At 41.6% G+C, this 27,135-nt stretch overlaps 1 protein-coding gene across 1 annotated transcript in view; it reads right to left on the bottom strand.

Annotated features, from left to right (window-relative positions):
- ubr3 (ubiquitin protein ligase E3 component n-recognin 3) overlaps nt 1-27,135 on the bottom strand; it is a 49,624-nt gene that overhangs the window by 21,650 nt on the left and 839 nt on the right. The window contains exons 2-28 of the mRNA XM_080752541.1: nt 26,612-26,751; nt 24,095-24,247; nt 23,300-23,455; nt 18,859-18,899; nt 18,619-18,685; nt 18,402-18,532; nt 17,993-18,221; nt 16,307-16,486; nt 15,500-15,633; nt 15,303-15,389; nt 15,030-15,095; nt 14,467-14,556; nt 14,242-14,370; nt 14,063-14,115; nt 13,827-13,960; nt 13,646-13,731; nt 13,160-13,301; nt 12,520-12,616; nt 11,339-11,480; nt 11,145-11,249; nt 10,824-10,994; nt 7,642-8,087; nt 5,680-5,768; nt 2,984-3,133; nt 1,932-2,065; nt 1,287-1,397; nt 383-583 (exon numbers count right to left, since the gene is read on the bottom strand). Of these exons, the coding sequence (XP_080608667.1) occupies nt 383-583; nt 1,287-1,397; nt 1,932-2,065; nt 2,984-3,133; nt 5,680-5,768; nt 7,642-8,087; nt 10,824-10,994; nt 11,145-11,249; nt 11,339-11,480; nt 12,520-12,616; nt 13,160-13,301; nt 13,646-13,731; nt 13,827-13,960; nt 14,063-14,115; nt 14,242-14,370; nt 14,467-14,556; nt 15,030-15,095; nt 15,303-15,389; nt 15,500-15,633; nt 16,307-16,486; nt 17,993-18,221; nt 18,402-18,532; nt 18,619-18,685; nt 18,859-18,899; nt 23,300-23,455; nt 24,095-24,247; nt 26,612-26,751 (3,664 nt within the window). The remainder of the gene's footprint in view (nt 1-382; nt 584-1,286; nt 1,398-1,931; nt 2,066-2,983; nt 3,134-5,679; nt 5,769-7,641; nt 8,088-10,823; nt 10,995-11,144; nt 11,250-11,338; nt 11,481-12,519; nt 12,617-13,159; nt 13,302-13,645; nt 13,732-13,826; nt 13,961-14,062; nt 14,116-14,241; nt 14,371-14,466; nt 14,557-15,029; nt 15,096-15,302; nt 15,390-15,499; nt 15,634-16,306; nt 16,487-17,992; nt 18,222-18,401; nt 18,533-18,618; nt 18,686-18,858; nt 18,900-23,299; nt 23,456-24,094; nt 24,248-26,611; nt 26,752-27,135) is intronic.

Here is a 27,135-nt window from a genome sequence, read left to right as displayed (position 1 = left end):
GTTTTAGTGATGGGCATTCTCACCACCTAATTACATAACACAAATACAAAATTCACCTTTAAGAAAAAGAAAATGTTAAGAAAACACCTTATGCAAACAGGCCTGTACTAATACCCAGAGGCACAACGTTTCATATGTAATGATTTTTGTTTAGTTTTAATAGTACTACTTTTATTGAATCTTTATTTCTTATTTTTATTTAGATTATAGTCATTGTTAAGTTTATGTAATTCATGTTTTTGTTTAAATGTTTCTGTGTCGGACCCCAGGAAGCTTTTGTCATGGCAAAAGATAATGGGGATCCTAATAAACAATAATTGCGTCACATTGTGAGCTTGTAGAGTGGCTATACTGGGGTTCAAGTGTTTAAAACTATACTTACTGGGAAAAGACCCAGCTGCAACTGAAGGTCCTCCACTTCCTTCACCAGCACACACGTCTTCTTGTTGGTAGGCATGTGCCAGGAACCAGCCTCCGTGCCGCGCCCAGGGCGACAAGGAAGCACGCTGTTAGCGAACTGCCGACACAGTGGGCAGGTGAATTCACCCTTGTCAACGGAAAAGCCCTGAAGAACCTGGTCATTCTGGAGAGACAGAGCACGTTTCAACTCAACCACAAGACAAAAATATATATTGGCTTCCCTGATTGGCCGATCCGTCAGCTTCACGGATCAGTGAAGTGAAGCCTTGGGACACATTTGTGTCGCTTAGCCAATATAAGTCTCTGATTGACCAACTTGACCCGTCGGCTGAACTGATTGGCTTCACTTAATGTTTGTGTCCTGTCACCATCACCAATGTAGGTCTCAGCGTGTGCAATGGAACAGAAAGTACCAGAGTTGTGGTCATGGCTGAAGGAACAAAAGCAACGGGCGTGAAGCAAAATGAGATGGGCATGGGGCTGGCAATGGGTAAAACGAGTACATCAAATAACAGGAGTATTTTACAGATGGGGCTTGTATTCCCGACTCGCATCATTCCAGACTTGCACGGCCCTGTATTCCTGACTCGCAACATTCCCGACTTGCACGGTGTTTCACAGGGTTGTTATACCAAATCCCTGTGTATTCTAGTCCCTTGTCACTGCCGACTCCTACAATTGGTCTCAGGGAGAGTAGAGACAACCATGCGTCTCCTCAGATACTTCAAGGTTGGGAGGGCACAAGGTGCCCTGACCAATCCGTAAGAGTCTCTAATGCAGCAACAGAGTTCACCCTCCCCACCCGGCTTCCTTGCTGTGAATATGGGCAATTGTGTTAATTGGAACGCAACATTGTATCTACCCACCCTCAAAGATTCCATGTAGGACTTGTGGCAATCTACGTGAAGGGTATGCCCACAGGTCTGAACGTAGACGCCTCCATCCCAGCCTATGGACACAGACTGCAAACAAGAGCTCTGAAAAATAAAGAAAACACCACTGTATTATCAGAAAGAGTACGCTCATTTCCCTCAATATTATGTTTGGCAAAGCAACATTTGGACTGATTAAACAATTTAAATATCTTTACAATTATCTAGTCAACTCTACACTAGTTTACAATTACAATGTTATGTCCATGCAAGTTTTGTGTTGTGTTTTAGTTATACAACTGCTAGGAAAGAGGACAGTTTGGTCAGAGATGTAGCCAAATGTCCAGACCAAACAGCAACGTATCTCGAATCTCTTTTGGCCTGAAAAAGAGAAGGAGGTGAAGCTAGCGCTGAGCTCTGTCATGAAGCCATCCCGCTTCCTTTTCTGGCTGGTAAAAGGTAGACGAGCACAGCGTGCAGAGATAAGGATGAGACAGTCTGCCCACAAAAGGTGCTGAATCGCCTGAACCTCACTCAGGAAGAAATGGTTCATGGGTAATTGGTATTTATTCTCTAAATTGATGGAAGATGGAGGCTTCCACACTAGCTTTAGAAGTTTAGTACAACTCCACCACCTACATCCTTGAAGAGATTCTGCATGATCATAAGCCTGACGTCATGAGCTGCTCCACATGTGTCTGCCGGATAGACGTGTTCCTCGTCGCTAGTTGGTAGCTTCTTAGCCTCTTGGCTTCTGCATCGGTAGCCCAGCACTGAAAGACATTCAAAACATAAAAACTTGCAGCGAACCACAGCACTGAAACAGACTTTTTGTCTATTGTAGTGAAATGTTCAGAATTTACATTTATGGTTGACTAATATTTACATAAAACAATCAAGGATGACGATCAAGGACGGAGAATGCGGCAAGAGAACATATGCTGTGTTAATAACTGCCAGCGGTCAAATATAGAGGTTTCCCCTTTTCACAGCCTGATGCAAAATAATGACTGATAAATCACACACAGCAATGACAGCTAATTTCCAGCACATAATCTTAGTAATCAGTGGCAGTGAAAACAAAGAGACGTTTTTAAACTATGGTTTCTGGTCACTAATGAGGACCGTGCAATGGTGTGCAGTAATAAACCTATCAAAATAATTCACATGCAGGGTACACATGATGGTTGTAATGTGAAAAAAGTCAGACCATGCAAAATGCTCCTTTGACCTTCAGGGCAGAGCGTCCGGAAAACCGCATTATGAACGTGACTAATTACTAGTCAAACATGTCGTTTATTTTCATGACAGTGAATGATCCTCCTCTGTCCACAAAGACGGCACAGAAATTACCGGTTAACAGCGACAGGCTCACATACAAGCAAGCAGGGATCAACATGGATGATAAATGAGCCAATTAAAACAACAGCTAACCCACCCTATTAAAATGAAGTTTCCAATATGGGGGATCTAAGCTTCCATGAATAACGGTTTTGGTTTAAAAAGGCAAGGCTTGTGATAGGGTAGACAGAGTGAATTCTAATGTCTGTGAAATACACCATCACCATGGTGCAATTTCATTTGCAGGATGTAAATTGAACTACAAATCAACAGTGTAGTGTAACAACAGCTGTACTGTATAGGCCATTCATTAGGTGCAGGAATGGAGTTGGACGGTGGGGACGCAGTACCTGAAGATGCCTGGAGTAGAACCACTAGTCCAATGGGCCTGTCTTCAGTGGAGGGTCCACTCTGGCCACAGATCACACAGTCATAAAGGACTTCAGACTCCATCACCTCAGACCCTTCCAGGTCCATGGCTGCTTCAGTGTCTGGGGATTCTGCCACAAAAAACAATCACAATAACTCAGCACAGTCACGGGAGGGGATCATTGTCACAAATACAAAAATATAAGAGCCAATATAAATGAGAGATGTGCCGATTTGATTTTCTACGCCATGATCAGACTAGGAGATAGGGGAGGAAAAAAAACAATCAGTGGGGATGAGCAAAGCCAGCAGTGTGTGGAAAAACTAAAACAATGGGAGGTAATGTGCTGTGAAAGATTTCCTTTAGGCAGGCTTAAACAACAAGCTAAAACCACCATTATGGACACCAGGCACCACAAACCACAGTCCTTTTTAGGGCAAATATCAGTGGCAACATTTTTCCTTTCTGGTTCACACAAAATCCAATTAAAGAATTCCACCAAATTTCTTCTGACAAGGATGCTTTCATGCAATTTCAAGTTTCTTGAATTCAATAAAGAAAGAAAAACGCACTTGACGTGCTTTGATGAATGAAAGCATAGGAGCAGTGGACTGTGCAAAATGCTTTATATCAATACTGGCCACAAATGGCATAACACTAAAGATTAATTACGGATGTGAAATTAGTTTTAAATGTTAAGGACTGTGTTCAATTCGATCAGTAAATATTGTGGGGAAATGTCAACTCCTGTTGGAAATTGATTTATTGCTTTTTTTGAGGAATGTGATCTCAGGAGAGGTTGTTGTGTTCCTGGGGAAATGGAAACTGTTTGCATTAGATGTCAACATGAGAGTGTTAGCCTCAGGACATCCTAGCACACATAGAGCCACCCCTTGTGTGTTCAAGCATGCGCATGTGTACACGTGAGCACAGCCACACAGCAAGGTAATATACAAGGACAGAGGTACTGCTGCTGTATGCAGCTACCCCAAGTTTCATATATATAGAATCTAGGTCTGTGAATAAACCCATAATGCATTACATAGATATTCTCCATAGAAGAACATGGCTTGTATATCTTTTCTTCATTCTCAGCAATATCACTTAAAGGACGACTTTGCCACTTTTCAACCTATCTTCATATAATAGGTACTCAGGTCCTAATGTTCATAATAAAATAGCAAAAAAAGAAAAAAAAAGAAACATAATCTACCCAGTCCAAGTCTCTTAGGAGAGCTGTGGGAAGATCAGAAATCCATACTCTTGTGACATCATCATTTGACTGTTAGATTTTTATTATTACTTTTCAGGAATAGAAAGCCTGCATCTTCTATTAGCTTGGATTCTCCATTGATGAGGTCACAAGACGATGGGTTTGACCTGCTCACAGCCCACATCTGAGACACAGACCAAGTAGAAAAATATTATGCTATTTTATCATGAACATTAGTGAGGACCAATTATATGAAGATGAAAGGTGGTGAAGTAGTCCTTTAAGTAATTAATTTAGAGTGTGAATGAACATGTTATTCAGAAGAACAATATATGACTTAACACTCCCAAAGTACCGTAAGTCACAAATGACAAAAAAAGTCAAAACAGCTGTTGTCTGACAGAGCAACTCCTATAAAAGTAACAGGCATCAATTCTTATAAATTAGCAATGAGCATTAATCAGACAGAGGAAAAAGCCTTTGCATGGTTGTCCTTGAATGTAGAGGCTACATGGCGCTGTTGTGCTGGAAAGATTAGTTTGAACAAATGGTCTGGGCTGTCCCACCATACCACCTTGTTCAAATCCAATATTTACATTCCCCAAGTTACCCCAACACCTTTAACACATTCAGCAAGATAAAAATGAATAGCCATGGCAGTTTTTCATACTGATAAAATATATAAACTCCTCTTAGTCCATTAAGAATTCAGTCGGTATCACAGACGAAAGGAGAGAACACTGGGATTTATTTAAAAACATTTCGATTGTGTTCCATTCCCCCTGGCCTAAAGGATACAGTAAGGATACAAGATCTGCAACGCAGAAATCACAGAGATAATTAAAATGAACCACCGTTCATGTCACTTGACCTAAATCTGCATGTTCCTGTCCCAGTTTAAAGTCCACCCAGCAGTGAAGGTGATACAGAGCCACTGGCAGTGAGCTGGAGGGAGAGCGATAGATCTTGTTGCACAGCAGGAGGCACTGCAGATGTGGGTCTGAACTCTGAATGCATCCGATGCCCGAGAACTCCATCTGATCACAGCCATCATTATTCATTCTCTAAACATGCCTTGTCAGGGTGGGCCCTGGGAGTCCAGCCAACTATTAGTTTGATCCTGTGTGCTCCCAACCACCCCCCAAGAGTGTCATTCTCAATTTCTCCTAACAGGCCCCCAGACATTGCAGTGGGAATGGGAGCCACTGTCACCTTGCCTCAGTTGAAAAAGGCAAGAGAGATGGTTTTATTTCAGCTTAAAACATATTTTTTTTGTGTCAACAAAGTGTTCTACAAGCACTCATATGGCTGCAAGTGAGAACAAACTGCATGTCATCATAACCATGGGTTATCACAAGGCCAAAAGCTTGAAAGAATCACTTCTGTAGTGTGTGGAACGCCTTGCTTGAGCCACACGTTACAAATGGAGGGAAGGCATTGAGAAAATGTTGACAGCCTCTTACCGACATCCATAGCCGTTTCCATGAAACTCTTCTGCCTGGAGGCAAATTCAGCAAGCAGTTTCTGCTGTCTCTCTCTCGCCCTCTGACGTCTGAAAAGATATATAGGAGTAGTATCAAGTTCAATTACATTTGAGTACATGTCTAAAAACTTTGAGCCAAGTATGTCGATTCTGAAAGGAAATAAAATGTGTACAGCTATAAAAACATGTCATAACTGCAGGCATGTTGTATCATCATTTTGATTTTAGAAAAGAAAAAAAATGCATGCTATCAAACACAACACACGTGCATATCTCCTTGTATGGGCGTGAAAGAAGCTGTGGCGATGTCTGTCTCAGCATACTTTCTATGACGTTAGTCTCATGCTCATACGGACACTCATACATACATACCTACACACAAAGCCAGGCGTAGGAGCGGTTAGCACCGTTCAAAATGTTTAAACCATTACCATAGCAACACATTCTCCTTTTAAGGGACAATGGAGGTTTTACACACCGCGACCAGCATTCATCTTTATAACAAGCCATTAACAATCCCCCGCCTCTCTAAGTGCATTCACGATTCCCTCTTGGCTGCCACAAGTGCATTAGAGTCAATAGTTAAGTAAAATGCTTGTTGTGTGAGGTATGTTTCCTCTACAAATACTATGTGGTCTTCCATTGGGTACGTAAGAGACTTGCCTCCATAGTGCCAGCTACTGTTATGCACTGCGAATATTTGATTTCCACAGGGTTTTGTGACCAAGTGTTCATGGTGGGATTATTATTAGGCTAATAATGTGGCTGGCAGACCCAGGCAATGGCCCTCTGTGCAGACGGTGCAGTGCCGACTATAAATTGAGACCCTAATAAGAGGACATAAACAAATGCTGACAGGAGCACCACAGCTCAGTAATTTTCACTGACAGCTTCAGGGTCGCAGACAACCAGCCTGAGAAATGGGCAGCACCACTCTTTGGCTTTTCACTGCTGCCAACCGCATCACTGCCCCAACGGTTGCCTTGGCAACGGCTACAGTCCTTGCAGATGGGAGAGATGCAACCTTTGTCTTTGTCTGTGGGTCAACCTCAGATACAGGCCATTATTGAGTGCTTATAGTCCATTCCATCATCATTATAGAGGGATATTGGAGTCACAGAATAGCGTCTGATTTATAGGTGGCTGCGCGCCGTGTCGCACACCAAAAATAGCAGTGGAATAACTGTCTTTTGAGAGCAATATAAAAATCGAATCATGTGGATCTCTGGTTCCACATGGGCACGGTGTGAGGATATTGGACTTCATGTGGCCAGCATGTAACATCAGTCTACAGTCATCTATGGGAGTGGTTCCCAAACCTTTCAGCTCGAGACTCAAAAGAGAGATTAGATGTTTGCCCTGGGACCCAAACTAGTGAAAACAGCAGATCTACAAGCTCACAACGCATCACGCCACGTTATGAGCTTGTGGATCAGCTATTTTCACTACTTCTTAGACATTTGTTGTCTAATTCATGGAATTTCTTCGATTTTTCTTTTATTTATTAATGAAATTACTTTTTAATTCATGAAAATCTTAGCTTTTTTGGGAATATATATTTAAAACGATTTGAAATAATAATTTAAAAACAAATGTAGGAAACAAAAAAATTAAGGGACCCACAAAAATGTGACCCACTGTTTTGGAACCAGTGATCTATGGCATCAGTCTTTGTTGACTTTCCACAAGAAATGTGGTGCTGATTTAGCAAGATTAGCTCCAGACACAAACAGACACCTCTTCTAAACGGTTAAACTCCTTCAGAGCCATGCTGCAAAAAAGTATCTACATTGCAATGTTTATGATGAACCTATTGAGGATCATTTTAAATAGATGGTGAAATAGAAGTAGTATTAACTCACTAAGTTATGGATTCACAAATTGTACAAGTAGAAATGCATTACAGTTTTGGGGCTATGCATGCCAGACTGTTGAGTTCTACCTTTCTTCTTTATCCATGGTTTTCTTGTCAGCTGGACTGTTCTTCTTTGGTGGCACAGGAGGACAGACCTTTCCACAGATCTCCTGGATGCTGCGCTTGCTCTGGCGGCTGCGAGCAGCCGCCTTGACGAGGATGCGTTCGATGGCCGTGATGCCATCTCCGTGAGCGTGCCGGCCTGTGTCAGTGTCCTCGAGCCAGGTAGCTGACAGGGAGTTCTGCTTGGCCGACAGCTTCTGGTGGAGCTTAATGAGCAGCGACAGCATGCTCTCGCGGATCTCCAGGATCTCCGTGACCAGCTGCGGTGGCGTGCCTGGGGGGACCCAGCGCGTTGACGAGCTCTTGGGCCTGACGGCCTGCGCGGCTTCCGTGCTGCTGCGGTTGATGATCTCCTGGAACTTCCTCCGGCGTTCCGTAACCAGGCTGAACAACTGGGCCTCCCGCAGGTTCTGCAACAGGAAGTTACAAGCAGAGTTGCATCTAATGAATGGACAAGGTCATCTAGGCATTTACATGTTCATTACATTCAGACATACAGGAATTATAGACAGACACGCGCGCAGTGCCGCGCACACACCATACAACAAGCAACCAACCAAACCATTACAAAAAGCATCCAGGCTCACATCTTGACAGTAGGGTTGCAACGGTATGAGATTTTTAACACCGAAAATATCGTCCGTGTCAACACCACGGTTATCGGTAACACCGTTTCAACCACCATTGCGTGTCTTGTCTTGTCTTGTCTTGTCTTGTCTTGTGAGCACTCAGTAGCAGCCAATGCTACCTCAAGCTACAACAACAACAACCACCATCCGACCATATTAAAAATTCAGCTTTGTAAAAAAGCAACAACACTGTTAGTGTTACAACATCCCTGCATTTTCTTGTTTGGCTAATGGTTGTTTTTCCGCCTACTGTGCGCTGTGACATAAAGCCACAACTAGTCTCCAGTCTGCCCTGCGAGTGGGGACGAGACATCATGCAGTCTGATGGGCTGTGCCTCGCCCCGTGAATGATCCGTTGATTCTGAATTCTGATTCTCGACACTCCCACACAAGGAACAGCTCCCGGCCTCCCGCGATTGAGAACCGAATCCCATCGTTCATTTAAAAGAGCTGTTCAAAAGAGCGGAATCGTTGGCGAACGTCACATCTCCTCGGGGCAGAGCAAAGCGGCGGATGAGTTTTCTTTTTATTTAACGGTGTTATCGGTGTGCAAGTAAAGTACTCGGTGTTGTGCACGCTCACCGGTAACACCGGTAACACAGAGTTCCGTTGCAACCCTACTTGACAGTGTAATCCAATCCACTTTATTGATATAGCACATTTTATAACACTTAAGGTTACCAAAGTGCTGCACAAGAAATCTAATAATGTGAAACCAGAGAGCACAACAGAGCCTGTAACAATTATGTTGTAATTAGAGCCCGACTGATAAATGTCTGGCCGATATAACGACTATTGTGTGACTTTTTTATAGTTATCAGCAATTATTATGTGTAAATTAAATTGAAACTTTGATCAAATCGAGGTTTAGGACCCTCGTGATCGGCATCAGAGCCAAAGATCTGGCATCAGTCAGACTGTAATTCCAAAGCATCCAAAAGCAGTGTGTGTCTGTGTGTCTGTGTTTCAGCAAAACACTATCTCCACTCAAATTACATTACCACTGAAAGAGCCCTGGGTTCTGATGGATTGGAGCGGTGCCACATTACCATAGTCAGCCATGTTGAGCACGCATAAAAGTCAAATTAAACGGCAGTTATAAAATTCAAGCTGACGTTTCAAGACTACCTTTACTCAACGGGTTTAGACCGACTGCACGCTTGAGGAAATTCTTAAAAAAAAAAAGAAAAATCGTCCTGATGCAGGAGCATGTGAACCATCTGAAGGATTGCTGTGACCTGACCCGACAAAAGGACCCGAGCAGCTCTGTTAAATAAACATACATCATAGCGGCCCAGTCAGAACGACATCAATCACCCCGACATGCGGTTAAAAAGCGTTTACCCAAACCTGCATTACACACGTAATTAGTTTCAGCGGTCCAGGGGGAGGGACCTGCTGAAGTACAGCATCATATGTACAAAAACCAAAGACGCCACGGCAGATCTCCTGTCACATGCACACACAATTCATTTAACAAACACAAATAAAAGCACACAAACACATTCGGTAGAGAGCTGAAGTCACAAAAATATAATAAGGCCAGCAGCCTATTCGTTCAGAGAGCAACAAATGGGGATGCAAACGGCTACCTCTCTCCAATTCCCTGAGAGACGCCTGGAATTCTGTGGAGCAAGTGTGGCAAAATAACATAAAAAAACAAAAATATGGGATGGAGGAACATGAAGGTACCAAACAACAAAATGAGGTGCAGCAAGATCGGTGCACCTGTCCGTTCAGAGCTACAGACATTTTTAAATAAAATATGAATTAAATATTAGGCTTGTTTTTGATCATTTCTAATTATATTTCCGTGTAATTGAGATTCTCACATTCAGTCCATCGTGCCATCTAACTTTCATTTAAAATGTCCACAGCTCAATTGATAAAATATAACGGTAATCGGAATAATACTCATCAATATGTGTTATACAATACTGTGTTCATGAACTAGTCATGTGCTTGAATAATATACTGTTCAAAAAAATCCTTTTTTGTTCATGTTGTGTTCCCATTGCTGTGATAAATAAATTAACATCAGAGATGAACAACATATTTTGCAATGCACAATTGGTAAAGAAAATCACCTGTGTGGTGTATATATTTAAATAGTAGACATTCTAACCGTTTCACTAATCGGTTCAATGCTCACTATACTGTACTTATATAATTGGCAAAAAGATTGACACCACAAATCATACTTTGCCTCAGCTGATGCTTGTTGCTCCTTGCCTCAAAAGGCCAGCCCATAGAATTAGAAAAGTACAGAATGGGCATTTCCATTCATTCTTTTCTTCCATGTCAATCAATGGGGCCAATTGTGTGGAATGGATTTGGTGTAGAGGGAATAAAGAGAGGACCCTGATCAATTAAGTATTAGTTTACTAGGTATAGAGGACTTAAGTGGTTAGAATAGCGGGCGTTATGCAGGAAGGCTTTTTCCTTTTACAGATGGACTATGCCCTTATAAGCAGCATGGCACGGTCAGGAAGCGAGGCCATTGCAAAGTTTTCCCACCTGTCCAAAAGAGGAGGCTTCAGTGCTGGTGCTGGGGGGGGGCTCTCTCTTCACTTCAGGGGCTGTTTCAGGAACTCGGACCCTCACAAAGTTGATGACATGGTGCAGGTTAGACAGGAGGTTAGTGCCAGGGAACCAGCTGTCATGGCAATGCTCCTCAATACAAGGTTCCTGGAGATGGGAGACACAAACATTGTATGAATGTGGCGAATAAAACGATCCTAGGGGTGATATAGGTGTAATAATTCAACACCACAGTACAAGGGGAATCACCTATATGAAGTGGTTTCTCTTCCCTGATTGCCAGTGCCCACTTCTTACCTCATCCTCCTTGATGTCTTGAACCTGATTGTCCAAGCCCAGCTCAATGAGATACAGCACCATGCACAACACATGTTCTGACATGTTCTGGTGATCCATCCAGATCTAGAGAAATAACACATCTACTGTTATGCCAAAAAAAAGTACATTCAGATGCAAATCTGTGATGCCTGAGGAGTTTGTGAAAGGCTCACCTTGTAGAGAAGAGTAAAGATAACTATGTGTAGTGTCTTGCAGTGCAACAGCTTGACGAGGCCTTTGTAACATGGATGCAGAGGTGTCCGCTCTTTGTAAGGTGGCCAGGGATTTCCGGTGTGAATGCCAGACTGTTTCAAGCTAGAGCACAACATTATCCACGAGACAAGAAAACATAAGCACATAAAAATATTCATTAATGCAAAATGAATGCAGCTTAAGCTTTAAAGTCATTGCAATAACTGGGTCAATACAATGCAAAACCATCCGAAAACACGGTTTTGATGTGACAGCCAACATTCTCTGAAGTAATTCACTGCACAAAGGCTTTCAGGCTATGCAACAAAACAGCCAATGGACAGCAAAGTCTCTATTAGCAATGAAAGGATCATGGTTATATAAAACGTGGCTGAGCTGACAGGCAATCCATCATATTCAGACTGTGTGAACAAGAAAAATAAGTCTGGTATCACACCCTGAAAGAGGGGGATGGCAACCTCAATATGCTTCAAGGAGAAACATGCCTGTGTTCAGAACATGAAAAACGACCCTTTTCTGTACCAAATCCACCTATTGAGAATAGGTCTGATGAAGTGATATATTCTAAATGTAACTTCTATTGTAAATCTCAGTGATTGCTTCAAATGCATGTCTTAGTGTACATACTGTATGCACAAGAAATGGCATTACATTTATTTATTATCCATGTAATCTTCCAAACGATTACCAACAAGGACAATTTTGTGGGAAGTGCCACTTTTGGTATATTTAATCTTTTATCATTTTCTGTTAAGCTTTTAGACATTAACCTGACACCGTCTCCTTCACCTCTTCCGACACATTTGCCCTGGGAGACTCCATGAACGGTAGTCCAAGAAGGTATTTCCTACATTCTATTACAGTTTGACTTGAATTATTGATTTTGCTCGACAGCCATCTAATTGGAACAAACCCCATCACCATGTAGTCCTAACCCTTCTTATCCTGTCCTTTCAGGTGCAGGTGGAAAGAGAGGCTGACCCTAGGAACACTGAGCAGGACACAATAAACGCTTGTGCATTGAACATTTCTAAAACAAGACGAAGAGCCATCAACCTAAAACATTTTAGATTCAAAGTTCCACAAAAGTTTTTAAACTTTTTATATTATATGATGAACTGTGGCACTGATGTTAACTTACAATGCTGAGTATCTGTCCATCGCTGACTGGACGTCACGTCGGTACACTGTTCTGAGAACAACCATGATGGGGTCAAATTCTTTCTCCCATACCTCCGCTGTTTGGGGAGAAGAAATGGAAAAGATTTCATAATAATGACATAATAATGGCTGTTAAAAGGTCATAGACTCACTTTGTTCATTTTCCCCTATTTCTCAGGTGGTATAAGGCTGCCCCCAAGTGGTCTCTTTGATACAAGTAGTTTTAATGCTCAGAATTGCTATGAACATTGATATCAGTTTTCTGAACGCCAACAATGGTGTGTTCATGGTAGTTCCTTCATCGTAACGACAACAATTATTCTGGAGTATAAATGCGCAACAGAGGCATGGAGGCATGAAGGTATAATTCAAGGCTTCCAGTCACATCTAATGTGATTTATTTTTGGGACCATACTGCTATCCAGGTTAATGTGCATATGGGATTGCATGTGGTGTGTTGGTTCCCTCTCTGGGCAGACTGCTGAAAATGCACCCAATAGATAGCATTGTTGGGGGTAGTTGGCAAAACAAAGAATGTGCGATCTTCACAGCCTCCCCAATTACAGGGCAGTTACTACGGCTGTTTGCTTGCTAGGCGCTAATGGTCAATAGAATGTTACCTTTAGGTGTGTACATGCCCTGCTGCATGGAGCCTCCTGGCTCAAACACAGGGGCTTTGAAATCAGCCACGGCAGAAAGCATCTCTTCAAAGCTGCAGCTCCCTGGAACTATGCCACTCTTGGGGTTGGGATTCTCAGGAATCTGAAGAAAGGTGGTTAAGTAAAAAAGAAAAAATCCAATAGACCTAGATGATAAGCATTTGTCATGTTAGAGCCATTTTCAAATCCTGAATAAAATAGGTTTTCATCTCGCAATTGCAAAACAGACAATTGCAAGAATTGTGTGCCATGAGTCACAATTGCAAGAAAAAACTACAACATGGAATTCTATGATACAAAGTCTGAATTGAGTTTAAAGTCGCAATTATGAGGAAGGAAAAAAAATCAGGCCTTTTTTGTTAATTTATTCAGTGGCGGAAATGGCCTTCCACATAGCCAGGTTAGAATAAGCCATTGGCCCAGCTAGGTGTAAGCAGTGAAGGATACGAGGTCCAACAGTGAGCTGTGAGTGCGGTCATTCATACACAGCTGGGAGACCATCTCTGCTCTGAGGATCTCATCATCTGCCATGCCTGTCAGTGAGAGAGATGTACTATTAAGTGATGAAGACATTGACAACGGCCGATTAAACATACTGGAAAATCTGGATTTTCAAATCCTATCCTACCCAAGTGAATGCGGAGACTCGACAATATGACGAGGAATGTCAGTGCTCCTTCCAGCATTGGCCTCTCCTGCTCAGTGTCCAGCACAGCATTCTGATGCTGGGATGCCATGGTCAACAGGTCAACCACTTTAAACCTGTGTGAGACATGGACAGTTTAAGGAAAGCTGAAAACTGCCTCTGATCGATTTGTGTCCAAATTTGCAGAAGATACTCAGGTTTTTAATAAGCAACTTTACCTCTCAAACACAGATGAGATGAAATAGTCAGGGTCCAGCCTTGAAGCGCACACCTGTGACAAAGAAAAAACATACATACACAAGACAAATGAATGCGTAAGTAAATACACTAATAAAATATCATTTAGATGATACCGACTAATCAGTTGGCGCTGTGAGTTACTCTCAGCAGTCCTTACCTGGAGCAGGTAGATGTCAGGGTCAATCATGGAATTGCAGAAGTGAGACTGCACGTAAGTCATAGCCTGTCCTTTGATCTGCAGACCGTTCCTCACCCACATGTTGCTGTGGATCTCTGACAGACTTGCCTAGATTTGGATCAAGAAAAGTAGAGTCAACCATTAAAAATAAAACATGTGTAGATATGAAAGATGTTAATTAATGTGTATATTGGCATATAATACCTGAATCTGGAGTGGATGGACCATGATCTTCATAAGCATCTCTTGGTCTGGGAGGAGGCTGTCCAGATCGAGCCCTTGGCACTTTACTGCCTATAAAACATCAGATTCAAACAATCTAAAATAGACTTTCATGAAAATCTGTATCTATCGGTCTGAGGAGAACACACACATTCTGAGTGTTTGGGAAATCGTATTCATCGGCATTGTGCGTCCATGGACTTATGCTTGCACGCCTGGTGGGTTTTAAGCGTAATAAACATCAAACAATAGAACTTTCGACATTTGAAAAAATTAGATATTTATTGTGTTGGATTATCCATATCAAGAAAGTTTCATAAGTCCGCAATTGTTTATCATAGCATACTGAAATGAACTGAATCCAATGGCTTCCTCGGAAATCAAACAAACCATGATATGGTGCTATGATAAATGAAGTGTCAATTATACTATGAGCCGTAGTCAATGGATTAAACATGCCAGTGTAGATAATGGTCCTGGTAATGTTAATAATGTGTTAATCTGCACATATCTACAAGTATGTATGCTAAATATTGTTGTCTTACCTTACTGAGAAACATGGCATAGTAGCGATGTAGTGGCAAGTGAAATGTCACTTGATTTGGAGCAGGCTGTAAGAATAAAGTCAAAGAAAAACAGTCAAACACTGCTTGGATGTGCAGTGCTGTGTTTAAATTAGTGTGTGTGTGTGTGTGTGTGTGTGTGTGTGTGTGTGTGTGTGTGTGTGTGTGTGTGTGTGTGTGTGTGTGTGTGTGTGTGTGTGTGTGTGCGCGCGCGTGTGTGTGTGTGTGTACGTCTAGGTGCAATTTTATGTTCACCTCATCAACAAAGCCTATGGCATCAAACCAAATCTGCAGCGTCTCCAAGCAGTAGCGGACCACCGTTTTAGTGTATTCCTGTGTCTCCTGCACACAGACAAGATTTTAATGACATCAGTTCAATGAGAAAGCAGCAGACTGTGTCTGACACTCGCACCGCAATAACACTTCAGAGCAGAGCACCAGCAGAGACTTACTTTGACTTTGCAGTGTGTTAAGAGACCCCACATTGGCTGTGCACAGGCCTCCAGCTCTGCTGCAAATGCTGCATAGTATGTCTGAGATTCAAATTCCACATGTTCATTCAACTCCCGCTTATTCAAGTTCATACCTACAGCAGGGGGGGGAAAAAATTAAATTGAGATTGTTGCACATTTGCCACGATCCGGCAGTGTCACATTAACACGGATATTATTTTAAAGTTAAATGCATTTGGTTCTGTATAAATTTGTTAAACACAATACAATGTGTTGACACTCTGCACTGACATCAGTAAGAGGATACTCTGGACCATGGCGTGAGGGTGGGGGTTATTTTTAGTGCTGTGGTGCAGTTCACATGGCGAGTGAGCAGAACAAACTACAATTCCAATTTGGTAACAATGAGTCACATGTCCGATAACTCACTTCCTCCGTGAGACAAATGGATGACAGATGAAGGAGATTAAACTGTTCTTTGTGGGACTTCATAAAGTTATATCAATACTACTGGAAAACAACTGAGCTGGTGAAATCGCTTAAACCAAAATCATAAGCTTACACAGCTTAAACCATAAGCATGGTTTAAACTTTTCCGGGTGGTTTGCCCCGATTAATGTTCACCAACATTAACTTCACTTTAACTAAACTATGCCTAACCCTAACCTCACAGAAATTATAACATCAAAACCCTGTCCCCCTGGTCGAACGACCAGAAACCAGATTTATTTTGTTCATTTTGTTCAAACTTGCCATTCATTCAGAAAATGCGTTAATATTATATGGATCACGGCTAATCACATTTACCTTGAAAGAATGACACGAAACTCATCCAAAGCATCAACAATGAATGGTCCTCCAGGAATTTTTTCGCTACACTTTGGTGTGAGAGGATATTGATAAAATCACTAACTAAAGGCCAGTAAGTGTTGTTCTTCAGCAGGGCTTCGCCACAGTTGACCACAACATGGCGACCGTTCTCTTCATCTGAAAAACAAAAAATAAATTAGTTTATTAGAAATTCAGTAAGTAGTTGGGAGGACCCGACAGCCGAGTGGTTAGGACATGTACCACACAGGGACAGAGTCCCCAGTTCAATTTCTGGCCAGCCGGACCATTTGCTGCATGGTTCTCCCCTACTCCCCCTACTAAATCTCAGAAAAGCCTCAAAATACCTTTTTACCTATTGCAGAAAAGAAATTAGATGCTGTAGTTACTTCCCAGCAGGGAAATTTGTCCTCTACATTTTACCCCTCCTATTAGGAGCAGTGGCAACTGTGCAGTGCCCAGGGACCAGATCCAGCTCTAAGGCCGGTGCCTCAGTCAATGGCAGGATCCCAACATCCCTTATTTTGGCATGAGATGAGACCAGAACACCAGGAATAAACCCACACGGACATGGTTAAAGAAATTTAGATGGGGTGCCTGCTGGCATAGTGGTCCAGGCGCATATCACATATGCTCTGATGCCTGACAGCGTGTCACGGGTTCGGGTCCCGATCCCGACAACCTTTGCTGCATGTCACTCTCTATCTCTCTCCCTGTTTCCCGTCTACCTACTGTACTGTGAATAAAGGCAGAAAAGCCAGGCAGCAATGCCCGATGCGAGAGCTCACAGACAAGGAGAAGTACGGACACTCTGTGCCCTATCTGACAGCTTGTCTGTAAACAATCTATTAGGTAAGAAATAGACCACATAGTTGCTCAATCCTGGTGAATTTCACAACTACAATTGCTAGTTTAAATAACCGTTATCAATATTCAATACAGTAGTAGTCTGTTTAGTATGTGTACAGGGACACCCACTTCGGACCACAGCACGCTTGGGTGGCTGCTGCTGGCCACTCCACCTCATCTCGCAGTGTGTAAAGCGGCGTTCATAGACAATGCACTGAACGTCGCCACCATGTCAAAACTTGGTAGCGGAATACCACTGCTGGTGTGTATTACACTTAAGGGTAAAGCCAGTGAGTTTTGTCAAGGACACTGGCAGAAGTAAACACGCATGTATTTTGGGTGCAACACCCCAGAGCACTAAACAAGAAAGATGAAGGGAGAATACAAGCAAACTCCACACAGAAAAGCCACAGTGTCATTCGAACCCAAGACCTTATAGCTGTAAGACTGTGCCAACCATGTCTGACTTGTTAAGCAGGTGTGTTTAAAATGTATAACTCGTTGGGGTGCCCACTGGCCGCATACCACATAGGCTCGGTGTAGCCTTATAGCGTGTCGCTGGTTCGATTCCTGATTCTGACCAACTTTGTGTCACTCCCCATCTCTCTCCCCATTTCCTGTCAGTCTACTGTCCTATCAAAAAAAATCATATCATAAAAGCCCAAAAACATATCTTAAAAAAAAAGGATAACTCGTTAAGACTTAATTTAGGGGTGTAATTATTCTTCTCCCCCATCAATAGACTACTTGCTTAATACCCGTGTTGATAATATGACAATCTGAGTCCAACATATATTTAGAATTCAGACAACTCACCTTGAAGTTCACTTTTGATAAGGCAACTCTCCATCATATAGAGCAGCACAGTGACCATAATGTCTAGCAGTTGGCACTCCTCAGTCACATGGCGTGCCAGTTCTTCGTTGCTAAACAGCTGTACACTGATATGCACAATGCGGTTGGACATGGTGTCCGACTCGTGGCTTTTCATCAGTGTTTTCATGATGAATGCATAATGCTGAACAAATGTTTTTGTGAAGGTGATCTGTAAGAAAATGACAGAAAGTAGTTTTCAAGTTTTCCATCACATAACTGAGGCTTAATGTGACCAATGTTTGCATTTGTTGATGCTCTTTGCACTTTTCCCCCTTAGGTTTTCAGCGTAAGCGTAAAGGTAAATCAATAAGAACTTTTAATTTCAAGCTTAATAACAGAACTAATTTACCTTATAGTCTTGATCTGGCAACATGTTTAATAAGAAGGTGACCATCTTCTGAGGAAACTCATATTTTATTGTCCAAAAAAGCAACTCCTCCAAAAAGCATTTGTGTTTCAGAGAATCCATAATAGATTGGTCTAGGGGTAGAAAAGGGAAAAGTAAGACAAGACTCCTCTAATAACTTTTCACATGCAATTTGAGTAAATTATTGGAATTAATGTACCTTTGGTGGTGCTACTCAGCTTCACCCTCTTTCGCTGTCCAACAGACTGCCCACCATCTTGGTCCTCCTTTGAGAAAAAATAATGATAAATGTTACCAACATATGAACCAGCGGACATCACACAAGCTTAATAACAGAAAACAATAGACTGGTTGAGATAAAACATAAGCAAATAAAGACAGTCACTAAAATACAATGGAAAAAGCATCATGATTAGCCCTTGATTATATCAACACATACCTCTTTACTAGACTCATCTGGGCTGCTCGGTGCAGTGGCTCCTGGGAGTAAAAACAACAATTAAGACCATTGCGCGGTTAAAGAAATATTTCCCTCACGTTCAATATAGGGCTTGATATCCAATTATTAATGCATCCCTTGGATATAGAAATTGGCGCACCAAGATTCCATGCCTAACAGAGGTATTTTACCACCTCATTCACAATAGCCGGGGACCCAGTCACCCAAACTTTTAGATGACCTGATGTCATGCCGTACTTTTTATTTCTGTTTATCTATTAGTTTGGTCATTAAGGTCCACAGAATGAGATGTCTGCTCTGCCGAAAACATAGCGAAAAAGAGTTATGGCCATTTGGATATTCACTGTCCCATCGACTTCACTATACAAGAAAAGAAAGAAACAAGAATTGACACAGTCAATATATAAGCTGGTCACTGGGTTAAAAAGTAGGGGTGCAGGAAAAAATCGATTTGAATTCGAATTGGGTTTCTAACAAAAATGGATTTTTAAATTTTTTTTTTATATATATTTTTTTATGATTTTTTTTTTCTTAAATTTTTCATTAGATATTATGTTACTCAACTAAAAACTAAACTAAAAGTATTTTTACCGTATGTTTCTGTGCAAAGCCAATAGAATTTGAAGGATATTAAATTGAAGTAGGACTGTCATCTAAGAGGTAGCCTACTGTCATTTTAAAAAGTAATCTTACAATACTAGTTAATATGTTTATGATGTCATTGTGAGAATGTGCTATAGTGTTGTAGTCGAGTCCACCTAAAGTGTCCAAGTCAAGTCCAAGTCCTAGGGGGTTTGAGTCCGTTTTGTCTTATTAAAAAAAAGGACAAATAAGACTTGGACTTGGACTATATGTAGTACAATATCCCAAATCACAGACGATAATTATCCAGTCTAATATCATGATATGGATACAAAAATAATATGAATTTAAAAAGAATTATAGATTATAGGTCTACTACTGTAATCTATAACATTTTTAAACATTGCTGTTATAGCTGTGTCATTGTAATAAAGCTGCATGATTATGGCAAAACTTATATTATCAAACAAAATCTTATTTTAATATTTTTTAATAAAAGCTAAAATAAATAAATAAGGTTTCCCTATTCAAACACATAGCAGTACGTGCATGTCTGCATTTCATTGTTTAAGGTGAGAAATGTACCTTATGTCATGTATATGCAAAGCAAAAAAATACCCCATGTTACTGCTTCAAGTTGTTTTGATTTGTTTTAACCTCTCTACAGAGACTTACAATGTTACACTTCTCTCTATTGATCAGTGCACTTTAAAACGTTCGGACGAGGCTAACGAGTTGTAATAGGCTACACCTGGAAAGACAAAAAGAGAAAAGACGTCAATTCTTAATCCAGCGGTACGGGTGGATTAATGATCACAAAGGCTGTGTTTGGAATTGGAAGCTGTGTAGGCCTACTGTTTAAAGTTGTACTATGTAACTTTTTTTATAAAACAAATCTTAAAATTCTCCTAACTATTAAATCACAAAAGTTTTAGAAGATCCGCGCCGTGAATTTCAGCCTGTAAAGCCTTCTCTGTATGTAAACTGAGATCCTTGCCGTGGACCGGATCTCGCGCCAAAATTGCGTCATCACACTACCGGCCAATCACAGCGAGGGTTATACAACTGCCGGCCAATCACAGCGCATCTTGAAGTGGGGTCGCTATGGCAGCCATATTTGTTGTCGCCCGTTTGTACCATCCCTTCTATAGGTAATTTCGCCTACCAGGCAGGGTGAAGGAGTCCGTATCTCTGGAATTACTGAACGCACAGGAACAAGGGACCCCTTAAAAGATAGATCTCAGCGAGGTGGAGGCAGACGCGGGGGTCTGAAGGTACGAAAAACGTCCGAAAGACGCGGACGCGACCGCGGTTTGCTATAGGGCTAATGACCACTAGTTGGGCATCTTACACAGTATGGCTTTAAATAAGGACTTATTTATTTGGGAACATGTCGAGGATGTCCTGCAGGCTGCAGGTAAGAGGAAAGCAGAGAGAGTTGTCTGTTGGCGAAAAAAGAACTTTTGGGAACTTGCTTGCTGCTGCTGAGCTGAGGGGCTCTGCATGTGTGGCTGTGTGTGCCTATCAGATGCGCATCAGATAATTCAGATATGCTCCGGCGCAACATTAATAGGCTATATACCATTAAAACCAAAGTAACGAGCCTGTTTTGAAAATGTAGCAGAGTAAAAGTACAGATACTTGTGTTAAAATGTAACGGATAAAAGTAAAAAGTACTCAGACAAATAACTACTCAGTAAAGTACAAAGTACTGAAAAAAGTACTTTGTTACAGTAACAAAGTATTTGTACTTCGTTACTTCTCATATCTGTAACTGAGTACATCTACAGTGCAGTATTGATACTTTTACGATACTTTTACTTAAGTAAAACATTTGAGTACTTTTTCCAACAGCTAATTTCCCCCATAGCCTGGAGGAGCGGTAACTGCTATTGGCCCAGTTCTTTCCCCCCCATTGTCTGGAAGGGCACTCCTGGGGTACTGTCCTGCGATTGGCCCTTAGCTCAGTACCATGTAACATGGATAGCCTATCCAGAAGAGGTAATCAATGGTCGTCTAAGAAAATGACCTGATTACCGAAGCTGGTGGCCCAGCTTAAAAATCTGATTTAAGTAGTAGTAGTGAGGAGTCATGATGAGTCATCAATGACTCATCACTTTTCAGTTTTGTGAGGCCTAAATCTAGCCCAAGGAATGCAAAGAATTGCTTGCAATGGATTCAGAATCATGAAGAACCCCTCACATGCTACTTAAAGCAGATTTTTCTTGTTTTAATATTTTTCTTTTCCTGTATAGTGAAGTCAATGGGACAGTGAATATACAAATGGCCATAACTTTTTTTCGTGATGTTTCCGAAAGAGCAGGCCTCTCATTCTGTGGACCTTAATGACCAAACCAATAGATAAAACAGAGATAAAAGGGTTCAACCCTATTCCTGAAGCTTTTGGGCCTGTGGGTCCCTGACTACAAGCATTGAGACAACAATTATACAATTACAATTATATTTTGTGTTTCTTTGATAGATGAACCTATCCAATACTATGCATTTGTTGTATGAATTTATTCCTTTGCAAGAAATGGAGCTGTCATTCTGCTAACATAGAAAATGGGTATTCTACTGCCGTTTAAAGATTATACTAAAGACATGCACACAACATGCCACAATAAGAAAACCTCTAAATAACTCGCCAGTAAGTGCCATATTGAAAGTTGGGAAAATATTGCTTTTGCCTGAACACCTTTTTTCAGGTTAAAATGTCTTTTTAACAGAGTTGATGAATTAGCCTTTAAAACATCACTGTCACCACCATCATCTATAGTTCCAGTACAAAGTGCAAAGAATTAAGCCTAATTTATAGTCTACAGTAAGACCGCATCACTTGCCAAAAAGAATTGCTTACTAGCAAGCCATGTTTTAATCTGCTGTAGTTATGAACCCAAACTGGAAAGCAAGCTACAAAATAAGACTAGGGTTCTGTCATCTATATAATATACATAGATACCTCATTGGCCACAGTAGTTCAATTAAGCTATACATCAACAACACTACTGCCATATTGGCTGGGGCAAGCCATGCCTGCTAATGCAAGCATATGTCTATTGAAGCAGGAGAACTTTACTATGATAGCTCCCTGAATTCTCTACCAATTTTCAGGCTGTTTGTTTGTTACAGATATCACATGTATTTATGCTATGACAAAGGATACTTGGTTTACACCTTAAAGGAGTAGTTCACCACTTTTCAACCTGTCTTCATATAATAGGTCCTCACTAATGGTCATGATAAAATATCACAATTTTTTTCTACTTAGTCCAAGTCTCCTAGGAGAGCTGTGGGAAGTTCAGAATCCATAGTCTTGTGACATCATCATTTTCCAAAAAAAAAAAAAATTATCAATATTTAAAAAAAAAAAAAAAAAGATTTTTATTATCGCGAGAACAATGGCTTCCACTTTAAAATTGCAACTTTTCAGGAATAGAAAGCCTGCAGTTTCTATAAGCTGGATTGGCAATCGATGATGTCACTAGACTATAGGTTTCTGACCTGCCCACAGCCCTCCTCTGGAAAAAAAAAAAAAAAAAAAAAAAGCTATTTTTGAGTGAGGATCAATTATATGAACAGGTTGAAAAGTGGTGGAGTGCCCCTTTAAGCGTTTTATATTAAAAAAGAACTAATCTTTCTCTAGATAGTAACACTAATCATGTTTATAAAATACTATTGTTTCAGTTACTTATATAAAACTCTGGCATATTTCTTACGGTAGAGTTACAGTATGGCAAGCTGTCCATGCCAGGATGGTAGCAACGTTCACCTATGATTCAGTGGCATCTACGTATATTATGTCTATGGTTTCAGGACCCTTAAACTGATGTCATACCCATTAAGCCCAATGCTCCAGCTCCAGCCTCTGCTCCAGCTGTGAGATCTGCAGCCACAGCCTGAGCCCTCTCCTCTACGGACACTAGACCTGAATTCTTCAGTGCTGACAAATACTTGTCGTAGTTCTGTTTAGCATACAAATTCTCCTCTTGACCTGAAAGGGAAAAAAAGGAAAGACATTTTAACAGCTCTACCGAATAGCGATGACCGGCTGCTATCCAAATTACAAACACCACCTTGAGAAACAGTAAGAGACAGGAAACAGGCATAGAGAGACAGGCATCAAATCCGCGATTCGCAGTCATAGAGACTGTATGTAGTATACACCTTAACCACCAGTAAGACTCCCTAATCGGAAGATAAGCAACCGTCAGGTCGCATGTATACACAGCCAGTAAGACTCCCTAAATCATAAGATAAGCGACCGTCAGGTCGCATACACAAACGTTAGAAGGCAATGGTAGCCAATCAGGAGGGGCATGTGCTAGAAGAGGGGCATGTGAGAAATCAGGGGCAGGGGTTGTGGTTTGCCAGCCAAGGAGTGTGTGTGCAAAGTTTGGCAGGGATAGGGGCAACGGTGCCGGAGATAAGAGTAGGGACAAAAGTGTGACGTGACGGACAGACGGAGGGACTGACTGACAGACAGCAGGTGGAGGTTTTCATAGTAACTTGCAACCTGATGATCGCAATTAGACCATCGGCGACCCCTCCCCCTTTTAGTCAACATTGTGCAGCAGCATTTAAATGTAAGGGATCTGAAAAACAGACGTCTCGAAATGATGTGGATATTTACCCATGCTCAACTCCTTGAACGTTTGCTGATTAGTCAGGATTTTTGTAAGAACAGTTCTCATGGCTCCTCCCATCTTCGTGAGCTCCTCTAGGAAGGAGATCTGAGGCTCAAGCTGTTGTAGGACCTTCTGTAGATCTCTGTCACTTGAGGTGTCTGGCAAAGCAAGATAAGAGATTAAGGGCATGATTAAGTAGGGACACACTGCATGACCACTTCTTTCCTGAAAGGGTCAGAGTTGTAGAACACTACTGTCCATTCAACTCTAATATAGGTACCTGACCCTTCCCACTATTTGCAGCAAACCGAATCAACATTTAAAGTAAAAATCACACCCGTGTGAAGTGGAGCTGTGTGTGTGTGTGTGTGTGTGTGTGTGTGTGTGTGTGTAGATCATGTGTACCGTTTTTTGTGACATTTGAAGAAAATATGTAGGAAAAGGAGCAAAAAGTGTGTTTTGGAGAAAATTCAAGATGGCGGAAAATCTATCCTGGCGCAAATGGGCGTGGCCTATATGGGGAGATGCGTCTTGACCCAAGGAATCCAGGGAAAAAAGAATTTTAATTTTCCGATCTACGGTTCAAGAGTTACGGGGCAAAACGTAAAGTGGGCCGTTATAGCGCCACCATGAGGCCGAGTGATGTAATTATTTTTCGATTCATTCTTAAAATCATTATGAATCTCCTCTCCGAGGTTTGAAACTGTAGCTCCTATGGTTTACGAGAGAAAAATACTTGAAAGTGATTTCTTGCATTGTCCCATTATAAGTCAATGGGGACAATTAAGCGTCGTTTTTTGCCGATTACGTCGGCATGGTAAGGCGGATCGGAACGAAAGGTAATAGAACACCATTCCCGGCCGAGCCGCACATTTTGATGTATATATTGCGCGAGTGGCGTAAATGGTGCGGCACTAGTTACGCGCCGAAGTCAGGCTACATACACACAGACACACAGACAGACACACAGACACACACACACACAGACCCACACAGCCACGTATAGGGAGCTGCACACAGCTCCAAAAATCACACCCGTGTGAAGTGGAGCTGTGTGTGTGTGTGTGTGTGTGTGTGTAGATCATGTGTACCGATTTTTGTGACATTTGAAGAAAAAAATCACACCCGTGTGAAGTGGAGCTGTGTGTGTGTGTGTGTGTGTGTGTGTGTGTGTGTGTGTGTGTGTGTGTGTGTGTGTGTGTGTGTGTGTGTGTAGATCATGTGTACCGATTTTTGTGACATTTGAAGAAAATATGTAGGAAAAGGAGCAAAAAGTGTGTTTTGGAGAAAATTCAAGATGGCGGAAAATCTATCCTGGCGCAAATGGGCGTGGCCTATATGGGGAGATGCGTCTTGACCCAAGGAATCCAGGGAAAAAAGAATTTTAATTTTCCGATCTACGGTTCAAGAGTTACGGGGCAAAACGTAAAGTGGGCCGTTATAGCGCCACCATGAGGCCATGAGTGATGTAATTATTTTTCGATTCATTCTTAAAATCATTATGAATCTCCTCTCCGAGGTTTGAAACTGTAGCTCCTATGGTTTACGAGAGAAAAATACTTGAAAGTGATTTCTTGCATTGTCCCATTATAAGTCAATGGGGACAATCACACCCGTGTGAAGTGGAGCTGTGTGTGTGTGTGTGTGTGTGTGTGTGTGTGTGTGTGTGTGTAGATCATGTGTACCGATTTTTGTGACATTTGAAGAAAATATGTAGGAAAAGGAGCAAAAAGTGTGTTTTGGAGAAAATTCAAGATGGCGGAAAATCTATCCTGGCGCAAATGGGCGTGGCCTATATGGGGAGATGCGTCTTGACCCAAGGAATCCAGGGAAAAAAGAATTTTAATTTTCCGATCTACGGTTCAAGAGTTACGGGGCAAAACGTAAAGTGGGCCGTTATAGCGCCACCATGAGGCCGAGTGATGTAATTATTTTTCGATTCATTCTTAAAATCATTATGAATCTCCTCTCCGAGGTTTGAAACTGTAGCTCCTATGGTTTACGAGAGAAAAATACTTGAAAGTGATTTCTTGCATTGTCCCATTATAAGTCAATGGGGACAATTAAGCGTCGTTTTTTGCCGATTACGTCGGCATGGTAAGGCGGATCGGAACGAAAGGTAATAGAACACCATTCCCGGCCGAGCCGCACATTTTGATGTATATATTGCGCGAGTGGCGTAAATGGTGCGGCACTAGTTACGCGCCGAAGTCAGGCTACATACACACACACAGACAGACACACAGACACACAGACAGACAGACACACAGACAGACCCACACAGCCACGTATAGGGAGCTGCACACAGCTCCAAAAAAAAAAACATTAACCAGCAATCCTCAACACAGGCTAAGTCTTTAATTTTGGACTAGTCTATTTAATAGTAAGGCTGCAAGCAAGGTACAAGGTAAACAAGGCAAATAAATAAATACAAATCATTGTATTTATTTAAGCACAAAATCCAAGTTAAATAAATGTGCATCTTGGCTTTCCAGTAAGAAGATGCCAGTTTGAGTATTTACCTGGTTCAGTGTATCCATCTCTTAGATACTGGATGATGCAGATGATGAAGCGAGGAAGGACCATCTCAGACATCAGTAGGAGGTCTCGAGGGACTGACGGGACATTCTCTCCCGTTCTTAACCGATGCCGTCTGCAAAACCTGTCACAAAATATCACAGTTCCACACAGTTCATTCATGTACATTGTACATCATGCAGACGTGTATTTCTATTTATTGATTACTGTAGCAGCGTATGCAAACTGTTCTTTTCACAAGCAGGCTCACTGATGAACTGACAAACGTTCCAGGGGTTCCAGGGGATACAGGAAAGGATCTCTCACTCCTACTAACCAATTTGTAATAATCCAGCAGTAAATATATTCCTTTTCTTCTTTATGAATGCCTTTTTCCCTTTTATTATTGATGACATCCTATGTAAAGTACTGTCCGTCTGTCTTTCAATGTTATGAGATACATAAAGTGGTTCCTGTGTAAATAATCTTACTAGGATCTCCTTTTAGTTGACCTGTACCACAGTGATTT

This window comes from Nannobrachium achirus (assembly GCF_963921795.1).
Source record: "Nannobrachium achirus genome assembly, chromosome: 22".
Lineage (NCBI taxonomy): Eukaryota > Metazoa > Chordata > Actinopteri > Myctophiformes > Myctophidae > Nannobrachium > Nannobrachium achirus.
The sequence above is the reverse complement of the archived record's forward strand: the minus strand, read 5'-3'. Positions and strand labels throughout refer to the sequence as shown.